General features: G+C 56.3%; 2 protein-coding genes across 5 annotated transcripts in view; both read right to left on the reverse strand.

The window, feature by feature from the left end:
- HACE1 (HECT domain and ankyrin repeat containing E3 ubiquitin protein ligase 1) overlaps positions 1-17,209 on the reverse strand; it is a 117,815-nt gene extending 100,606 nt beyond the window's left edge. For both annotated transcript variants that reach the window (XM_078616394.1, XM_078616393.1), the window contains exons 1-7: positions 17,094-17,209; positions 15,703-15,757; positions 13,332-13,421; positions 12,384-12,488; positions 9,410-9,485; positions 7,844-7,975; positions 7,611-7,693 (exon numbers count right to left, since the gene is read on the reverse strand). In XM_078616394.1, the coding sequence (XP_078472520.1) occupies positions 7,611-7,693; positions 7,844-7,975; positions 9,410-9,485; positions 12,384-12,488; positions 13,332-13,421; positions 15,703-15,757; positions 17,094-17,181 (629 nt within the window). In that variant the 5' untranslated portion in view covers positions 17,182-17,209. The remainder of the gene's footprint in view (positions 1-7,610; positions 7,694-7,843; positions 7,976-9,409; positions 9,486-12,383; positions 12,489-13,331; positions 13,422-15,702; positions 15,758-17,093) is intronic.
- A 3,161-nt stretch (positions 17,210-20,370) lies between these two features.
- Positions 20,371-21,653, reverse strand: part of FAAP100 (FA core complex associated protein 100) — a 32,368-nt gene continuing 31,085 nt past the window's right edge. For all 3 annotated transcript variants that reach the window (XM_078616354.1, XM_078616353.1, XM_078616352.1), the window contains one exon: positions 20,371-20,998. In XM_078616354.1, coding sequence (XP_078472480.1) covers positions 20,870-20,998 — 129 coding nt within the window. In that variant the 3' untranslated portion in view covers positions 20,371-20,869. The remainder of the gene's footprint in view (positions 20,999-21,653) is intronic.

Consider the following 21,653-nt stretch of genomic DNA (forward strand, 5'->3'; position numbering starts at 1 on the left):
CCCTCCCCCGCTGCCCCCCACCCCTCCCCCCTGTGTCTCTGATTTATTACCACTCAGTGGCCGTGACGACAGGCATAACTAATCAAATGACTACATCATCCATCATGAGTGTATTTTAAGGAGTTTTTCCTCCAACCCAATCTAGCGCTGATTTACTGGGGTTTACTCTGCGCCACTCTCTCCCCTCCCACGACGCCGGCTCGCCACGCAGGCCCACGACGACCCCTAGCCCGCCCCCCTAGCCCACCCCTCTAGCCCACCCCCCTAGCCCACCCCTCTAGCCCACCCCCCTAGCCCACCCCTCTAGCCCACCCCCCTAGCCCACCCCCCTAGCCCACCCCTCTAGCCCACCCCTCTAGCCCACCCCTCTAGCCCACCCCCCCTAGCCCACCCCTCTAGCCCACCCCCCTAGCCCACCCCCCCCTAGCCCACCCCTCTAGCCCACCCCTCTAGCCCACCCCCCTAGCCCACCCCTCTAGCCCACCCCTCTAGCCCACCCCCCTAGCCCACCCCTCTAGCCCACCCCCCTAGCCCACCCCTCTAGCCCACCCCTCTAGCCCACCCCCCTAGCCCACCCCTCTAGCCCACCCCTCTAGCCCACCCCCCTAGCCCACCCCTCTAACCCACCCCTCTAGCCCACCCCCCTAGCCCACCCCTCTAGCCCACCCCTCTAGCCCACCCCCCTAGCCCACCCCTCTAGCCCACCCCCCTAGCCCACCCCTCTAGCCCACCCCCCTAGCCCACCCCTCTAGCCCACCCCTCTAGCCCACCCCCCTAGCCCACCCCTCTAGCCCACCCCTCTAGCCCACCCCTCTAGCCCACCCCTCTAGCCCACCCCTCTAGCCCACCCCCCTAGCCCACCCCCCTAGCCCACCCCTCTAGCCCACCCCCCTAGCCCACCCCTCTAGCCCACCCCTCTAGCCCTGGACACTAACCCAGGACACAAGGATGGGACACGAGTTCACCACCCTCGCCTGGGACTCGAGCCTGCCCCTACAACCCAGGACGCTCGCCCACCGCTCTAGCCCACCCCATAGCCCAGGAGACGAGTCCACCCCTCTAGCCCACGTCTCTCGTCTGGGACACGAGCCCACCGTTCCAGCACAGTACACTAGACCACGACACTGACCCACAAAGCCTAGAGCCCAATCTAGCCCAGGCCTCTCCCCACAAACATAGGAGACACTAGCCCACTCTGTACATTTATTTTTTCATTTTTACTCTATTAGTCCTCAGTAGCACTACCCAGAGGCATCCTTCACGAGCCTCATCCACAGAGGCCGATCTGGACACCGCTGGCACCAGTCAGTTGTACATCCTCACGTATCGCATCCGACCATCTCTTCTCCAGCCCGTGTCGTGCCCGATTGGCCCCCCTCTATCCGGCCGAACAGAATCTGTCTAGGCGTGCGGTGGTTGGACATGGACCCAGCCAACACAGCCTCGCCTGCCGGAGGAGCTCACCGATGGAACTGTGTGCAGATATTTCAGGGATCTGTGAGCTCCTCACACAATCCAGCCTGTTTAAAGCCAGCATGGATCGCAGGCAGGGCAGCCAGAACGCTTCCTCTCTCCCCGCGTCGCCTCCTCTCCCCGCGTTTATTAAATCAGACCGCGCAGCGTGGAGTGTCTCGTGTTTCGCCGCCACTGACCATGCTCCCCACGCGGGCTCTGACTGCCGCCCGCGACGCTTTTAATGACTCCGTCACGCGACGCTCTCCCGCTAACGGGCGGCAGCGGCTCGCGCGCGGTCTGCACACAACCACGCGGGTCCAACGTGAGCATCCTCACCAGAGGTCGCAAACGGGTTTTGATTCCTTACCCGTACCCGGCCGCACCAGGGTCGCAAATGGGTACCCGTACCCTACCCGGCCGGGTACGGGTAGGGTACGTGTATCGGGTACCCGATTGCAACCTCTGGGATGAAGCCATGTTGCAGGCGCGGGTGGGTTGATTCTAGGAACTTGAATTGTGAGAAGAGACAAGACGTTGGGAAATGAGTGACAAACGGTTACTCACCAGTGACTCACGGCCTACCCGTACCCGTACCCGGCCGCACCAGGGTCACAAACGGGTACCCGGTTGCGACCTCTGATCCTCACCCTCGCAGGTCACATGACCATCACTGTCCAAGGTCACGTGGCCATCATATTCCAGGCCCCACAACAACCCTCCAGGACCCTCAGCCATCGGCTAGTGTCCCGCGTCCACCATCGCCACCATCACCCCCGCCCCCCGAGTGGCGGAGGCACGTGCGGCGGTGTCACAGCGGCGGCCGCGTGAGTGTTTGTGTTTCCCGTTGTTTGCTCTCCGCCGCCGCCACCAGCGCCGTGATTGCGCGCGCCCCGCAGGGGCTGAGCCGCGTGCCGTCGCGTCTGTAAACAGCGCGGGGGGCGCAGGGGGGCATAGGGGGCGGCGAGCAGCGAGCGATCCCGTTCGTTATTTACCTTTTTCATCTACCCCCCCCCCCCCCCAAATGTCACTCCACCCCCCACCCCTCCCCCGCCATGGTGAGAAGCCTCCAACACCGACGACCGTCATCGTCCGGGATTCGGTTCATCCGCAGCCGGTTGCCGTGAGCGCACTGGTCTGTGCTACGGAGTGTGTGCGCATGTCATCTGCACCGGTCCTATCTGTGTACCCCTAGATCGACTCGGCCTCAAGTGAGTGCCCGGTGCGATCCGTAAACATCGTGCACGGTTCTGGCCACACCGCCCCCCTCTTGCGTCGCTGCCACCTTGACGAGTGCCGGCTAACAGCACTCGCCCCGACAGCCCGTGTGGGCTACATGGAGGATCTGCCACTGATGCGACTGCCTGTGTGCGCGTGCTTGTGCTTTACGGATGCATCCGTCTGTGCGTCCACGCTGCTATAAAAGCATCTGTCCACATTCGCGCGTGTCCCTGATGCGGGAGGAGGGGAGTCTTTGTGACGGCCACTGCTGGAAGCGTCTTCTGCTAAACGTCCGCGCGTGATTCATGGCCCGCGGCGTCACGGACGCGCTCATCAGCGTTAGCGCCATCAACGGCCCCTTCATCTCGCCGCCAGCATGAGCACGCGTGTGTGTATGTGTGTGTGTATGTGTGTATGTGTGCGCGCGTGTGTGCGTGTGTGTATGTGTGCGTGTGTGTATGTGTGCACGCGTGTGTGTATGCGTGCGTGCGTGTGTATGCGTGTGTGTGTGCGTGTGTGTATGTGAGCGTGTGTGTATGTGTATGTGTGCGTGCGTGTGTATATGTGTGCGTGCATGTGTGCGAGCGTGTATGCGTGTGTGTATGTGTGCGTGTGTATGTGTGCGTGTGTGTGCGTGCGTGTTTGTGTGCGTGCGTGTGTGTGCGTGCGTGTGTGTGCATGTGTGCACACGTGCACCCTGCACACACCGCGCCCTAGCTGACGCGGCCGAGCAGTGGCGAATTTGCCGATCGTTACAGATGTTCGCGGTTGGAGACCAGCGGCCGCCCTGGTTAATACTGCGGTTGCGCGTTCCCCACACGCGCTCTACGCGCCGTCCGCTTCTTGGACGGACGTTAAAACGATCTCACGACGCCGCTCGAAAAAGAGGCGCGTCCGTGTGGGCAGTGGCTCGAGCGTAGCCAGCGGTGACAAGGGCGACGACGGAGCACGGCACTGACGACGTCATCGTCGTCATCATCGTCTACACGGGGCCACGGGCACAGGAGCGACGGGGAGGTGTCTGCGCTCAGCAGCAGCAAACGCAACGAGACAACAGATGGAGGAAGCACGGCAGCTGCTGCTGCTGCCGCTGTGAGACGACTCCGCGGAGATGATCGCAAGCACCGAGCGACCATCGACTGGAGTGCGCCGGCGGTGCTGGCGGCAGCGTCCCGGTTGTGGGGGGGCATGGGCCCAGCGAGTCGAGCGCTGAAGGGCCCCCCCCCACCCCTAGCGCCACTTCCTCACCCGCCGCTCTTGCCCCCCGCGCACACCACTTGACTCACGCGGAGATCTGCGGAGTGCGAGACGGGGCCGGAGTCAACTCGGTTGAATAATGGAGGAGGTGTCGGGCCGCTCACGGTCGGCGGCCGCGACTCGCTCTGTTCGGCTCTGCGCAATCGCGCGCCGTGCGTCCCCGCGCCGTTTTCGATTCCCGGTCACGGCCGACTTCGGTGGCGAACGACATCAGAACCGGTCGCGCCTTCTCTCCACACTTCACCAAACCGCGCTGACCGGCGTGGTAAAGTACGGTCGAACAACCCCCCACGACCGATGCGGTATCGGGAGACCCTCATCAAGCAGTGGATTGAGAACGGCTGGATTTTATTATTCTGTTCTACCTGCGGCCTAAGAACACTCTTTGCAGAATAGGCATCGTGTTCATTAGCGCAGCAGTGTTTGACCCTGCGTAAGCCGCGGATTGACACCAATTCTTCACCAGCGACCTTCACACGCGGTGTACGCAACGACCGGAGGACCCCCAGGTCAGCCGAGAAAACATCTGCGCCGGCGCGCTCGTTTGCACCTGCGCGCGTTGACGGTTCCAGGGGAGTTGGGGCCTGGGCTCTAGGGGGTGGGGGGGGGTGGCAGCGTTGTTTTTCCAGCGCAAGGGTCACGGTGACCTCCTGCGTCTCACATTCCCATGGCGAGGGCGAGTCTCTCCATGGGACATCTGCCCGTTGACTACCCCACAAAGTGGTAGTCACTTCATCGGAGAGAGGGGATGACGGGCCGAGTGAACTCCCCAACGGGGGGGATTTGAACTCGCGACCTTCCGATCGCGGGCCGCTCGCCGTGGTGCCGAGACGCACAGGGGTAGAGCGGAGCGGGGAGAGTTGGCCAGCAGATTGGCAGGCGGCGCGATGAGAGGTAGGAAAATGTTAAGCGGATTAGCGCGGTCAAACCGGCAGAGATATTGCGCAGCGGCAAACACGCCCGACTTGGAATCGCGAAGGCGGCGGCGGCGGTGACCGATGGAAATGAAATTAAGAAAATGTGGAGGGAATGTTTTGAGAGTTTAATGCGTAGAGAGAGCGATGTCTGAGCCGGAAGGCCGCGTGGCTGATGGGGTGTGAACGAGTGCTCTCGTCGTGTGGAGGAGCGACAGGACGGTGCCAGCTCGTGTTGACATCTCGCTGCCTGGCTCGCGCCGCGTTGACCTCCGTGCAGCTCGAGAAGGAGGCGGGAAGTCAACGGGGCGCGGTGGCGACGCGCACGCCAGTTGTGTGGCCCCACACGGAGGCGGGGGTTGGCGGATCGAACGGAGATGTGCGGGACTCCAAAACTCGCCGAAAGATACGAGGGCAGTAGAGCAAGAGGGTTCCGGAAACCATCTGTGCTGGGAGCAACCCAAGCGTTTGAGTTGAGGGTCAGTATGATGAGCTTTAGTGGGGTGATTCCTGATGCTCACCTGAGCGTTGAGGCATCGGTGTCTGTCTCCCGCTTACTGCCCTAAGCCAGTTGTGGAAATTCCGCATTCCTACGGCCGGAAAACCACCGTTGACTTAACCCACAAAGTGGTATTGATTTTATCGACCCCAGTGAGATGATGGGAGAATTCAACCCCCCCCCCCCCACCACAACCAGGATTTGACCTCACGACCTTCCGATTGCGTGCCCCTCGCTCCACGGCCAAGCTGCGTGGCCGGATTATCGCCATCGAGATCGCAGGGCAGCGCGGTTGGGAGCGCGGGCACCACAGGGGCAGCAGATGGCTCAGGGAGCGAGGAGGAGGCGAGGCCCGCGGTGTCGTGTCTCCTGCCGCCCGCGAATCCGCACGACCGTGGCCCCCCCCCTCGCCTCCCAGCGCCCCTCCTTTCTGGTGTCGCCATCGCCCTCTGCTCTTCCACTTCTCCTGCCGGCGTGCTCCTCCTACGTGCGTCCGAGTCGACTCATGCTCCCGATGTCCACCACTTGAGAGTTTCGCCCACCGCACGTTCCTCCTCTCCCTCTCTCCGCAGTGCGCCAACCGCTACGCCACCGCTCCCTCTGCCCGCGTGGGTTTTCTCCAGGTGCCCAAGTTTTTGTTCACGAGCAAAAACTCCCCCCCCCCCCCCCCCACAAAATATAATTCGACCAAACATCCAACCGAAGCAGGATCCTCCTGAACAACAAGTCTTGAGACTCCCCCGCATGCATGTAGAGTAAATGGCGTCGGTATTAGAGTTGCCTTCGACATCATCTCCCAGAATGCATCGGACCTCACGAAGCCAGGCAGGCTTGGGCCTGGTGAGCGTGTGAATAGGGGCGACGCCGTGAGCAGCAGAGGGCAGTGCAGCAAACCCATTGTTGGACTGTTCTCTCCGTGCTCCCTCGTGCGTACTCCCCGCCATCACCAGCCCGCCCTGGCCCGCAAGGTGAGGTACTGTCAAACAACCCCCGCCACCCGCACGGACACGGGAGGCCCTCATCCAGCAGTGGATCGGCAAAAGGGTCGGGGCACGGGCATCGCTGTCATCACTCTTTGCCTGCACGGCTCCCATTGGCTAAGTGGGCGAGGGTCAAACTCGCTCTTGACCTCACTGGAGTCTCACCGCGTGTGATGGGGCACACGCGCCCCCTGGCGGTGGCGGGCGGTGAGGGGGGGGGCAGCACAGCTGGCATCGTGATGGTGACCGTGGCCTCACTGAAATCCACTCACCGAGTGTCCAGTCTCCAGACTTGGTGAGGGAGTTTTCAATGCAGAATATCAGCGGTGCCGGCTCGGTGTCTCTGACATGACCATTGCGAAACATCTGAGCTACCCGGGCAAAGACAAAGAACCCCTATATAGCTTTAACATACTATTGGGGAAAGTGCTGTTAGCGAGCACCTATGAAGGACGGCAAGGCACACGAGGAAGGTGATGTGGCCAACACCACGCCCGGCCGCCTTTGTCTCCCCAGTGGCGATGTTTATACACCGCACCAGGTACTTTTTTGAGGCCGAGTCGATCTAGGGGAGGCCCAGGACCGATTCAAATAAGTCACTGGTGTTGGCCGTGAGCGGGAATCGAACCCAGGTCACCGGGTGCGTAGCGCAGCGCGCGAACCACGACACTACCGCTCCCCACAAGCTACCCGAGCTGCGCAGCATCAACACGCATTTAGATTGTTTTGGTGCAAAAAATGTCCAAAATGATGCTGCCACTTTGTTGAGCTACCAATTGTGGCCAGGTCGCTTCTGAAATAAAAGTTAACACCTCTGTAAATTTTTTATGTGTCTTTTATGTGATTTGTTTACCTTTTGTACTGTTTAGTGGACATCTGTCAAAAAGAGTTTCCAAGCTCATTGGATTCCTCCAGTTCCAGTATAATTAAATATTTTGATTCTGAACTGCTAAAGTTCATCACAACTGTACTTCTCCTCTCCCCTCCTCACCGTCACCCGCCCTCACTACACCGACACTCATTTCACCGTAACCCACACCCACCCCCCCTTCACTCACAAGCCCACACTCAACACCCCCATCAGCACCCCAAGCTCCCCGCACACTCACACCGCCCTCACCCATAGCGACCACAACCGCGCTGTCACCCTCCCATGAACACCCACACCTCACCACACCCACACCTCGCCACATCCACACCCCCTCTCCGCACCCTCTTCCTCATCCACAGCCCCTCCACACTGCCACCCACCCTCACTAACAGCCCCCCCCCGTCCCCCCACCCCACCTGCAAGCGAAGTAGAGCGGCGTGGCCCCCGATACGTTGGGCCGGTTGATGTCCGCGCCGCTGTCCAGGAGGCACAGAACGGTCTGCGGGGACACACGCGGACAACTCCTCACCACCTGTCTCCCCGTGGCCCCCCTCGTGGCTCCTCGTGGCCCCAAGTGCCCCCCGTGCCCCCCGTGCCCCCCCCCCATGCCCTCCCGTTCTCCACCGTACCCCCCCCCGTACCCACATACCGAGCGGTGCCCGTTCTGGCAGGCGACGTGCAGCGCCGTCTGGCCCTGCGCGTCCTCAACGTCCACGTCGCTCACGTGCTGCACCAGGTCGTGCAGCAGCTCTGTGCGCCCGTTCACCGCCAGCCAGTGGATCTGCGGGGTCACGGAATGAGCGAGTGACCCCTCGTGACCCCACGTGACCCTTCGTGACCCCATGTGACCCCATGTGACCCACGACAACCTCACGTGGCCCCATCAAACCAATCGCCGCCAGCCAGCGAACATCAGGCGTCGTCACGTAACCGTATTAATTCTAGCGTGACCCCCGTGACCTTTCGCGACCCAACGAGACCGATAGTGGCAGGCCAACAAGAGGCTCTGCCCCCGACTACCCTCAGGGATGGTGGAAACCACTGCGTGTCGCCCTCTCTCTCGTGTCGCCCCTCTCCCGTGTCGCCCCCTCTCTCCCTCTCCCTCGTGTCGCCCTCTCTCTCGCATCGCCCCCTCTCTCCCCCTCTCTCTCGCGTCGCCCCCTCTCTCCCCCTCTCTCTCGCATCGCCCCCTCTCTCCCCCTCTCTCTCGCATCGCCCCCTCTCTCCCCCTCTCTCTCGCGTCGCCCCCTCTCTCCCCCTCTCTCTCGCATCGCCCCCTCTCTCCCCCTCTCTCTCGCATCGCCCCCTCTCTCCCCCTCTCTCTCGCATCGCCCCCTCTCTCCCCCTCTCTCTCGCATCGCCCCCTCTCTCCCCCTCTCTCTCGCGTCGCCCCCCTCTCTCCCCCTCTCTCTCGCGTCGCCCCTCTCTCCCCCTCTCTCTCGCGTCGCCCCCTCTCTCCCCCTCTCTCTCGCGTCGCCCCCTCTCTCCCCCTCTCTCTCGCGTCGCCCCCTCTCTCCCCCTCTCTCTCGCGTCGCCCCCTCTCTCCCCCTCTCTCTCGCATCGCCCCCTCTCTCCCCCTCTCTCTCGCGTCGCCCCCTCTCTCCCCCTCTCTCTCGCGTCGCCCCCTCTCTCCCCCTCTCTCTCGCATCGCCCCCTCTCTCCCCCCTCTCTCTCGCGTCGCCCCCCTCTCTCCCCCTCTCTCTCGCGTCGCCCCCTCTCTCCCCCTCTCTCTCGCATCGCCCCCTCTCTCCCCCTCTCTCTCGCGTCGCCCCTCTCTCCCCCTCTCTCTCGCGTCGCCCCTCTCTCCCCCTCTCTCTCGCGTCGCCCCTCTCTCCCCCTCTCTCTCGCGTCGCCCCCTCTCTCCCCCTCTCTCTCGCATCGCCCCTCTCTCCCCCTCTCTCTCGCGTGGCCCCCTCTCTCCTCCTCTCTCTCGCGTCGCCCCTCTCTCCCCCCTCTCTCTCGCGTGGCCCCCTCTCTCCTCCTCTCTCTCGCGTCGCCCCTCTCTCCCACTCTCTCTCGCGTGGCCCCCTCTCTCCTCCTCTCTCTCGCGTCGCCCCTCTCTCCCACTCTCTCTCGCGTCGCCCGCTCTCTCGTGTCGCCCTCTCTCGCCCCCTCTCTCATGTCACCCCCTCTCTCTTAGCGGGTCCTCTCTTGTGGCACCCTGCTCGTGTTGAGGGGTGAGCAGTGGTGAGCGGTGGTGAGCGGAGAATCTCACTGCGGTGAGGCCCTCGTTGTTGCAGATGTTGACGTCGGCATTGAACTCGAGCAGCTTCGACATGCACTTCTTCTGCCTACACACGCATGCACATACACAAAGACAAAGATATATAGCCTTAACAGACTGTAGGGGCAAGTGCTGTTAGCGAGCACCTATGAAGGCCGCCACGGCACACGAGGGGGTGGGTGGCCAACACCACGCCCGGCCGCCTTTGTTTCCCCAGTGGCGATGTTTACACACCGCACCGGGTACTCATTTGAGGCTGAGTCGACCTAGGGGAGGCCCAGGACCTGTTCAGATAATCGTCACCGGTGTTGGCCGTGAGCGGGAATCGAACTCGGGCCGCTGGGTTCATAGCGCAGCGCGCTAACCACTACACTACCGCTTCTTCTGCCTACACACGCACATACACGCACATACACGCACATACACACACATACGCACACAAACAGATACACACAGATACCAAGAACTCCCTATAGCCTTAACAGACTGTAGGGGCAGGTGCTGTGAGTCAGCACCTATGAAGGCTGGCATGACACACGAGGGGGTTGAGTGGCCAATACCACGCCCAGCCGCCAGTGTCTCTCAAATAGCGATGTTTACACACCGCACCAGGTACTCAATTGAGGCTGAGTCGACCTCAGGGAGGCCCAGCACAAGTTCAGATAATCGCCACTGGTGTTGGCCGAGAGAGGAAATCAAACTCGGGTCGCCGGGTTCGTAGCTCGACGCGCGAACCGCTGTGCCACCGCATCTGCAGACAAACGCGAACAGAATGGGCACACGTACACCTCGGCTGTGCTTTCAAAGTCATTTTTAAATCCTTTATATTAAGTTCGCTTGCTTGCTTGCACGCTTACGACCGTGCAAATCTTTCGGTCGTGTTTTAACCCACTTCCCGTGATCCAATCGAGCTGACATTTTGCACACAGACTCGTTGTGTGTGACAATTTATTTGCGTGAAAATGTTTTTCCAAAATTTTACACTTTTTAGAATTTTTTTTTTTTATATTTAATTACCAATTGCTTAATGGTGGCAGGCATTCATCTGACCCATAGGTGGCAGCCATCTCAAGCCAGAGGACGAGAGGACTCTAGCCGCCCGTTTCAAAGAACAATGTCCTTATATACGACTTTCCTTATATTTAATTTTGAAATACCAATGAGATAAAAATGAAACTCTTACTCAAGAAAAACAGAAATGCATAATAAAATAAAACCGTTGCCACGCATATAAAGGATTTATAGTGAAAAACTTTGTTTTTACGGGTGAATTTTTTTCCAATAAAGGAAGCTTCAAACTCGGCAACGTGAGCACAGACACACACGCACGGCGCAGGCGAGCGGGCACAGGGTGCGAGCCGTCGCTGTCTGTGCCCCGTGCTTAATAACTGCGCGGTGATCACAGGCAGATTCATTATCTCTCTCGCATGTGAGACCCACGCAGAGCAATTACCACAGCTTCTTCCGAGACAGAGGCTGCGCGCACGTGGTGGCACGAGCCGCTGCACGTGCACACGTATGCAAATACAAAGGTCCCCCATATAGCCTCAACAGCCTGCCGGGGCAAGTGCTGTTAGCGAGCGCCTACGAATGTCGGCACGGCACACAAGCGGGGCGGGCGGTCAACAACACGCCCGGCTGCCTTTGTCTCCGCAGTGGCGATATTTTACACTAATTTGAGGCCGAGTCGACCTAAAGGAGGCCCAGGAAAAGTGCAGAAAATCGTCACTGGTGTTGGCTAGGAGTGGGAATTGAACCCCAGGTTCGTAGCGCATTGCGCCAACAGCTACACTGCTCGCATATACAAACAGGGACATTCATATATGCACACAGATACAAACAGATACATAAACGTACGCACGCACACTCACAGGTATGGGAACGTACACACGCGCGCGCACACACAAACATCCCGTCACTACCATTGGCTCGCTCCCCCCCCCCCCCCCCCCATCGTCACTCTCCCCTCGTTCTCACGCTTCCCCATCACTGATATCCATTCCCACACACGCACACACGGGCACGCACACGCGCACACATGCACACACGCACACACGCACACACGCACACACGGGCACGCACACGCGCGGATCCCATTCAACAAAAGGTTTTCTTGCGAATCCCATCACCGCTGACTGCTCGCGCCACCGTCAACACCATCACGCGTGCCGGCGCTGCACAAATATTACACTCGCCGCACAGAAGCCCAGCGACATTTGTACAGCGGGCAGAGCCATTCACACTCCCACACACACACGCACACATGTAATTATGGATGAGGGAGCGGTGCGTGGGGATCATGGGGTGTGAGTCATGGTGTGCTTTGTAATGATGTTCTTGTTGGCTGTGTCTGTGCAGGCCGGGTGTGTGTTGTGGTGGGTGTGGGCTGGGTGTGTGTTGTGGTGGTGTGCAGGTTAGGGGTGTGTTGTAGTGGTGTGTTCAGGCTACAGGAGTGTTTTGTGGTGTGTGCAGGTTAGGGGTGTGTTGTAGTGGTGTGTTCAGGCTGGGTGTGTTCAGGCTGGGTGTGTGTTGTGGTGGTGTGCAGGTTAGGGGTGTGTTGTAGTGGTGTGTTCAGGCTAGAGGAGTGTTGTGGTGGTGTGCAGGTTAGGGGTGTGTTGTAGTGGTGTGTTCAGGCTGGGTGTGTGTTGTGGTGGTGTGCAGGTTAGGGGTGTGTTGTAGTGGTGTGTTCAGGCTAGAGGAGTGTTGTGGTGGTGTGCAGGTTAGGGGTGTGTTGTGATGTGTGCAGGTTAGGGGTGTGTTGTAGTGGTGTGTTCAGGCTAGAGGAGTGTTGTGGTGGTGTGCAGGCTAGGGGTGTGTTGTGGTGAGTGCAGGCAGGCTATGTTCACATCAGGTACTTGCAGGCTGGGTGTTTTCAGGTTGGGTGTGTGCAGGCGAGTGTGTGTTGTGGTGGGGTGCAGGCCTTGTGTTTTCAGACTGGGAGTGTGCAGGCCGGGTGTGCACGCACCCATTGCGAGCGGCGAGATGCAGGGGTGTGCACCCCGAGATATCCTGGAAGTTGGGGTCGGCTCCCTTCTTCAGCAGCAGCATGAGACACTCGACAGAGCCGCAGCTGAGACACGAGGACGACACAGGGACACGGGAACACGAGACAGGGACACATGTTAACATGGACATACAGACATATCAACATGCGGACACAAGGACACACTGACGGTTAACTGGGGGCTTCGCAAGAGAAGCTCAGCGCTCAAACCCAGAATCTGAACCGGTGCCAACTCAGTGTCTCTGACAAGGCCATTACGAACCCTCTGACAATACAACCAAGTTCAAGTTGTCAGGTTCAAGTTCATTCATTAGGTATAGCCCTGCGAGCCATTCGGCTCTTGAATCGGGTGCAACCGCAACAAACAAAAAACAAAAACATGAACAAGAAAACATCTTAAAGTGAATATGTGACTATGTGCAAACTGAAAATCCAGGGGCAAAAAAAACAGCAAAAATTAACCCGTAAAAACAAAGTTTTTCACTATAAATCCTTTATATGCGTGGCGGCTAGAGTCCTCTCATCCACTGGCTTGAGATGGCTGCCACCTATGGGTCAGATGATTGCCTGGCACCATTAAGCAATTAGTAATTAAATATAAAAAAAAATTCCTAAAAAGTGTAACATTTTGGAAAAAAAATTTCACCAAAATTAATTGTCACGCACAACGAGTCTGTGTGGAAAATGTCAGCTCGATTGGATCACGGGAAGTGGGTTAAAAAACGACCGAAAGATTTGCACGGTCGTAAGCGCGCAAGCAAGCAAGCAAGTGAACTTAATATAAAGGATTAAAAAATTCCAGAAAAAGCAGAGCCAGGCCTCAAACCCGGGTTCTCAGCCTGTCTAGGTCAGTGTCTCTGACCCTGGAGCCACACAGTCCCCTGTGACACGCGGCGGCTGTGACCTTACTTGGCGGCTATGTGCAGGAGGCTCCGCTTGACCCGCCCAAATGCGTAGTTGACGTCAAACTGGGAATTGGCCAAGAGCTCCGACACGGACCTGGACGGGAGTGGGGGGGGGGGCGGACCAGAGTGGAGCACGGATCTCGGTAACAATGCACAACCCCATTGGAACCTCATTTGCCAGTAAAAAATATGATAATTGTTTTTTTACCCTTCTATCTGGCAACAAAACTGACACCTTTTTTTACAAGGAGTCATGTTTGCATAGACCACAATACCTGCAGCCATAATGCAAACAAAAAACATAACTCTGATAATGTATGCACCAGAGGTGGGACAAAGTCATTGTTATGCAAGTCCAAGTCGAGTCGCAAGTCATCAAATTCATGACTCGAGTCTGACTCGAGTCCAAGTCACATGACTCGAGTCCACATCTCATAGGTGGGACAAAGTCATTGTTATGCAAGTCCAAGTCGAGTCGCAAGTCATCAAATTCATGACTCGAGTCTGACTCGAGTCCAAGTCACATGACTCGAGTCCACACCTCTGGTATGCACTGTCCTTGAAGTTGATTGGTCCACACCCGAGACAGCTTTCCTTAGAGCCTAGCCCTCAGAGCCAACCCATGTGAGACTAGGCTCTAAGGAAAGCTGTCTCGGGTGTGGACCAATCAACTTCAAGGACAGTGCATACATTATCAGAGTTATGTTTTTGTTTGCATTATGGCTGCAGGTATTGTGGTCTATGCAAACATGACTCCTTGTAAAAAAGGTGTCAGTTTTGTTGCCAGATAGAAGGGTAAAAACCATTTCGATTTAAAGCTTTCGTGACTGCAGGGATTCATCTTCTTGGTCCTTTCGGTAAAGTCACGTAGAATGGAAATAATAAAATAATAAAATAAAACATTCTAAAATAATTCTCACGACGTTTCGGCCACAACGCAAGCAGCCGTCCTCAGGTGAAGACCAGCGTCTCCCCGACAGACCTGTTCTTCACCTGAGGACGGCTGCTTGCGTTGTGGCCGAAACGTCGTGAGAATTATTTTATTATGTTTTGTTTTATTATTTTATTAATTCCATTCTACGTGACTTTACCGAAAGAACCAAGAAGGGTAAAAACCAATTATCAATGCACAACCCTTCGCTTTTATACGTTTTCTCATTTGCAAGTTTTATCCGGATAGCGCTATCGCCTTCGTGGCGTCACGAGCCGGAGAATCCGTTGGGAAAACTCGCACAGGGCGGCGAGAACGGCCCACGGAAGCAGATATCACAGAACTACAATCTGAGATCAATTTAAATTGACACTCAGGAGCACACGGATTCGAGGGCAGAAAATTCCCACCCGCCATGCCACGGAGAGCAATGTTCGTCGCGTGACATTATGTTTAAATCTCAGAGCAGAAATGTAGTCGGATTAAGCGTGGAACCAAATTGAATGTGATGCGTTGTTTTGTGGAGTCGTCATTGGTGGCCGGGCTGAGACCACCGTACTCGCTGCACTTGGGAATCCAGTTGAACTGAAATCCAGATTCAAACCCAGGGGGTAATGATGGCGGTGGTGGTGTTAGTGGTGTAGAGGTTGGGGGTGTTTGTGGTGGTGTTAGCTTTGTTCATGATTATCTAAACCGGTCCTGAGCCTCCCCTAGGTCGACTCAGCCTCAAATGAGTACCTGGTACGGTGTGTAAACATCGCCACTGGGGGGAACAAAGGCGGGCGGGCATGGTACTGGCCACCCACCCCCTCGTGTGTCATTCTGGCCTTCATAGGTGCTCGCTAACAGCACTTGCCCCGACAGTCTGTTACAGGCTATACGGGGGATCTTTGTCTTTGTGATCATGGTGGTGGTATGAGTGCTGCTGGTTGTGGTGGTGAAGGTGGTGGTAATTGTGGTGCTATCTATGGTGGTCGTCGTAACGGCAGTGGTAGTGTTAGAGGTGATGGAGGTGATGTTTATAGTTAGTAATAGTGGCGGTTGTAGCTCTGGTAGTGGTGCTGGCCACGGTGTTGAAAGTTGTGGTGGAGGTGGTAGCTCTGGTGGTGTTGGTAATGGTAGAGGTATGAGGTGGTGGTGTAGGTGGCTTCACAGAAAAGGTGGTGGTGGGTGTTTATAGGGAAGGTTGTTGTGGGTTCTAGATTTGAAGCTTTCGTGACTGCAAGGATTCATACTCATTGTTTTTTTCGGTAAAGTCACGTAGGTAAAAAAATGTCATAAATGAAAACAACTAAATTAAAATATTTAATTTAGTTGTTTTCATTTATTTTTTTTACCCACGTGACTTTACCGAAAAAACCAAAGAGTTGTTGTGGGTGTTTGTTGTAAACGGTGGCGGCGCTGTAGGAAGTGGTGGTCATCGTGGTGGTGGTGTCGCTGGTACCTGTGCTGGTCGGCCATCACCATGGGCATGAGTGTGTACACAGCAGTCTCGTTGTCTGTGAACACAGAGACACGGATACGTAGTCACGGACACAAGAGAGACATTGACACACACAGGCATAGGCAGAGAATACGAGTATTTATACTGGAGGAATACGATGAGCTACAAAGCGTTTTCACAGCTTACACGGATGACACGACACTGACACGCAGATACATCGACAGATACACTGACACACAGAGACACAGACACACACACACGGACAGACACACAGACACACAGGGACACACAGACACACACAGACACACACACACGGACAGAGACACAGACACATACACACGGACAGACACACAGAGACACAGACACACACACGGACAGACACACAGACACACACACAGACGGACACACACACACAAACACATACACACGGACACACAGAGACAGAGACACAGACACATACACACGGACAGAGACACAGACACACGGGGGAGTCACAGAGTCACGCACACCGTGGGGGTACAGAGAATATTGTCCTCTCTTCACACGGGATGTCCTCCAATGTTTGACCCTCCTCCTCCCCCAGGGACCTCCTTCTCATCCCCAGGGCCCTCCACTGCTGTGGAACCCTTCCCCTCCACCGTGGCACCCTCCTCCTCCTCCACCTCCACACCAGGGTTCTCTTTCACTCTGGGACCCTCCTCCTATTCCTCCACCTCACCAGGGACCTCCTCCACAGGGACCTCCTCCACAGGGACCTCCTCCACAGGGACCTCCTCCACAGGGACCTCCTCCACAGGGACCTCCTCCACAGGGACCTCCTCCACAGGGACCTCCTCCACAGGGACCTCCTCCACAGGGACCTCCTCCACAGGGACCTCCTCCACAGGGACCTCCTCCACAGGGACCTCCTCCACAGGGACCTCCTCCACAGGGACCTCCTCCACAGGGACCTCCTCCACAGGGACCTCCTCCACAGGGACCTCCTCCACAGGGACCTCCTCCACAGGGACCTCCTCCACAGGGACCTCCTCCACAGGGACCTCCTCCACAGGGACCTCCTCCACAGCGACCTCCTCCACAGCGACCTCCTCCACAGCGACCTCCTCCACAGCGACCTCCTCCACAGCGACCTCCTCCACAGCGACCTCCTCCACAGGGACCTCCTCCACAGGGACCTCCTCCACAGCGATCTCCTCAACAGGGACCTCCTCCACAGGGACCTCCTCCACAGGGACCTCCTCAACAGGGACCTCCTCCGCTGCGGAGCTCTCCCTCCTCTCCATAACACACCTCCACTGTGAGACCCACCTCCGCCGTGGAACCCTCCTATCCCTCACTCCCCACCACCTCCTCCGCCGTGGGACCCTCCCCAGGCCGCGCTGTCTCTCTACCTTCGGGCAACTCCACGGTGCGGGCGCGGCGCAGGGAGCGAGTCAGGCGGCCGAGCTGCACGTTGAGCTGCTCCATGGCGCGCTCCATCGCAGAGCCCCCCACCCCAAATGCTGGGCCCCCCTCCAACCCAACCACCACCACCACCACCAACAACCACCACAACCACCACCACCACAACCGCGGTGCTCCACCCCCGGACAATCCCCGGCGAAGTCGTCTCCGCCGCGTTTGCGAATCGCGCTTCCGGGGGACGCCGTGGCTTCCGTACCCATTGAGCGACGTCACGCGCCGCGTCAGCCAATGGTTGAAGGTCGCGGTGGGGGGGGTGGTGGGGAAGTCCCCCCCCCCACACTTGACCCCTCCCCCCCACTCCACCACGTGGTTTGACGCGGTCGAGGCCACGTGGGCTGATGGACAACTCTCTCCACGTGGATCCTCTTCACGCGCACTGACCATGCCGTTCTGTCAACCCACTGCTCGATGATGATCACCATTCTGCCACCCCCCCCCACCACCACGTGCAGCTCATGGGATGTTTTGTTTGTTTGCCATACTTCACCACTTGTGTACAGGGCTGGGTTATGATTTTGTTGGCTGCAGGTACTGTGAGGCCCCCAGTAATATTTTTAAAAGTAAAACATTTATTTGTACAAGTCTGACAACAAATACAATTCAGCATTCACAAAATAAATAACTCTGGAGGCCCTCCAGCTGGCGGAGGCCTCTGGGCTGCATCCTTGATCCGTCCCTGCGTGTGTACATCAGAGCTGTCAACCCATTCGGTTTACCCGTGTTCTTGTGCAGGGACATTGAGTTGTCAGGTCCATACGGTGTACAGCCGTTACAATACGGGCAATTTGTTTTGTGTGTTTGTGTTTCTCCCTTGTGATGGGACTTTGTAGGATGAACGTTCAGATTTATAAGGACACGAGGTGACCAGTAAGATTTGTAATAAGGGGTTGACAGGTATGTCGTGGTGAGTGTACTAGTGGTGAGTGAACTAGTGAGTGTAGTAGTGGTGATTGTCTTTGTGTGTTTCTCCCTTGTGATGGGACTGTAGGATGAACATCGAGATTTATAAGGGCACGAGGTGACCAATAAGTTCTGAATTGGTCTGTAATAAGGCAGGCACTGATAAGGGGTTGACAGGTATGGACTATAGTTGAATTACCTGTGGTTGTGGTTTAATCTATTACTCGTGTGGAATAACCCGGCACCTCTTCACCCGCTGACTCGCTCGCACACCCAGCTCGCCCGAGTTAGTGGATCTCAATGTACTGCAGTTGCTATTCGCCGAGCTCAGTTAATTCAGCCATTCAGTGTATGCTGCCCCGTTCCGTAAATTGCAAGAATCCAGCAAAAAATAAGGTTCAAGCAGCACACAGGATGATGTAAAATGCACACAGCCTCTGTGCATAGGCAACATGCAAAAATGGTTTCCTGAAGAACTGCATTGTGGTCCTCTTAGGTCACCAACATTAATTTGAGCTCATGCGAACGACTGACAAGCAGCAGTGACGGACAATTGTGGACCATAAATTTCGATTATAAAGCTTTCGTGACTGCAGGGATTCATCTTCTTGGTTCTTTCGGTAAAGTCACGTAGAAGGGAAGTAATAAAATAATAAAATTGTGGACCAGTTTCGGCATAATTAGGACTCGTCAACATAGTCACCGATGCTCACTGCTGCAACGAATGCCTCTGAGCCATGTTGTGATTGTTGTTGTATTTGCACGAAACGCTCGTGTGCCTTGTGAATCTGCCTGCCCTGTTGTGGACCATCTTTTATGTAAATCTACCAGTCCCAGTGGTTTCGCAAAGACTTGTCCCGGTATCTGCCCAAAAGCATTTGTGAATATCGGGTTTTTTTGTTTACCATTTAAGGTGTCCTCGACTCGAGGAAACTAAAACTTTTTTTATTTCACCAGGTAAGGCCCCACTGAGCTACATAGCTTTTCTTCAGAAGCGACTTGGGTTTCACAAGGATAGCTCAACGAAGTGGGTTATCACGTGTAAATTTATAGCAGCCAAATACTCGCGTGCTGATTCTAAATGTGGAGGGAAAACCGGACGAGGAGAACATGCAGACTCCAAATATATAGGCGCCAGGGTCGGGATCGAACCCACGAACGTCCTGCATACTAGGCGAGGTAGTTAACATCTCGCCAATGCGGATGTTATGGGCAAAGGCCATGGCTACCCGAGGAGTGCACAGAGCTTCGCTCTCATCTTGTCCTCTGCACTGCCCTCCACGATTCCATCTTCAACCCGCTCCTTGTCCTCCCTCTGGGTCACCTTCCTTGCATCTCCAATTTTAAGACGTTAACAATGGGCTTTTTTTTTCTCCGCTTGTCTCATATATCATGTGATATATGAGCTACATTGGTTTCCGGTTGCTGACCGAATACATTGTGAGGTCGCACTGATTACACACAGCGTGCTTGCCACAAACGAACCACAACACCTTGCTGGGATCGTCAAGGAACATAAACAATCACGCCAACTCCCGGTCATCCTCGCAGCGGCTTTTGGCTCGTCATCGAACAAAGACGGTCACCACATCGCGGGCTTTCAGATGCGCTTCTGTGGCCGCCTGGAATGCTCTTCCGATATTAGGAAGCCACTGGAGTTCTGTATTTTTAAATCTCGATTGAAAACTCGTATCTTTAAAAAAAAAATTGTGTTTAGTTTGTTGTCCTTCCCCCCGCACCTCCCATTAGCATGGCATGGTTGGCTAGATAAAATAAGTTAAATATACATATTTTTTTAATTCTCCAATTAAGAAAATGTATAATTAAACACTATTGTATAACGATACAATTGAAGACATTGACGGGACTCTGTGTCCCTGACTGGCTTGGCGAGTGAGTTTCAGACTTGTAAGTCCGTAACAGAAAACATAGTTCCCAAGTTTGTAGTTTTAACTCAAGAGACGAGTAGAAGTCTGCTATGGAATAAAGATGTTGGACATGGCGCACAACAGGGAACAATTGGTTTTGCCGATGACTACACGGCACCTGCTTGTAGTATATAATTAACAGTGCTTTTCCGGTCCACTGCTGGATGAGTTCGTTGTGGGGGTTGCAGCCACGTCACCAGGCATGTTCAGTGCCGGTCGGTGAAGTGGTGGGGGGGGGGGGCAGGATTGGTTCAGATGCCAATCACCGCCGATGTCATTTGTGGCTGGGAATGCATCTACTGAGACTAAGAGTCTCTCAATAAATGGCTAACTGAATCACGAAGCATTCGGATTAAAAGAAGACACCAGTCAGGCATTTCTATAAAATACCGAGGGCGTATTTAATCAAGGCACTTGCACATTTACAGCTCTGAAGCAAAGCAGCGGTGAAAATGTTGACGGAGGCAGTGTCGTTCTTGCTGACGCCGCGGATTTCAGCGTGCGAGGCTACCGGCAGTTACACCCTTTCACCGCATACGGATTTCGAAATCCTAAATTGCGTCCAATATCCTTAATTTCATTCTTAATAAAGCGGTGTAATTTTATTTTCATCTAAATGCGGTTTTCGAGGCTAGTTCCACGTGTTGAGAACTCCTCCCAAGCTTCCGTCAGCCTTGCGCTATCGGAACGGCGCAACTGCCAAACATCAGACGTGGCAATGATTACGAGCAGCTGTGAAGGACCCACGCGCTTTGAAAATTGGCATGCGATGAAAGGGATTAAAACTCGGCAGCCTTCTGCTTAGAGCGGCGAGTCGGAGCGAGGACGTCACGGTGAGCGGCGAGTCGGAGCGGTGAGCGAGGGGTAAAGGTCCCTCAGATCAGCACCGGCACGCAAGCGGCCCTCAGCTGCACGTAGAGCTCCAGCTCCCGGCTCCCGCCGCCTTCCCCGTGGAGCGCTCCGCTGGGGGCTTCCTGCAGGGCCTGGACCTCCGCCAGCAGCGCCTGCAGACACAACGCAACGGGTCCCGGTCGCTGACTCGGCGATTGTTAGAGCTAGTGACTTGTTGAGTTTCCTATTTTGTCAGCTCAAGTAGCTCCGAGTTCTAGCATCTTTCTGGGACAAGGACATGATGCAGGTTTAGGAGCGATTCCATGTGTGCATTAAATATCCTGTATGAAAAAGTAGGAAAAAAACAGAACCAAGGTAAAAAGGACAGAACTAGGAGGGTAAAGGCCAGTTTAAAGAAGTGAATTTTCGAGACAGACTTGGAGTTGGAAGCTCGCTTCGTATTGCCTGATGCAAGTAGTGCGGGCCCGAGGACGGGATGTGAATGTCGTGGGGTCAGTAGCGGTGGGGTCAGGAGCGGTGGGGTCAGTAGCGGTGGGGTCAGTAGCGGTGGGGTCAGGAGCGGTGGGGTCAGTAGCGGTGGGGTCAGTAGCGGCGGGGTCAGGAGCGGCGGGGTCAGGAGCGGCGGGGTCAGTAGCGGTGAGGTCAGTAGCGGTGGGGTCAGTAGCGGTGGGGTCAGGAGCGGTGGGGTCAGGAGCGGTGGGGTCAGGAGCGGTGAGGTCAGTAGCGGTGGGGTCAGGAGCGGTGGGGTCAGTAGCGGTGGGGTCAGTAGCGGCGGGGTCAGGAGCGACGGGGTCAGTAGCGGTGGGG

The sequence above is a fragment of the Lampetra planeri genome, chromosome 50 (genome assembly GCF_965212315.1).
Source record: "Lampetra planeri chromosome 50, kcLamPlan1.2.h2, whole genome shotgun sequence".
Taxonomy (NCBI): domain Eukaryota; kingdom Metazoa; phylum Chordata; class Hyperoartia; order Petromyzontiformes; family Petromyzontidae; genus Lampetra; species Lampetra planeri.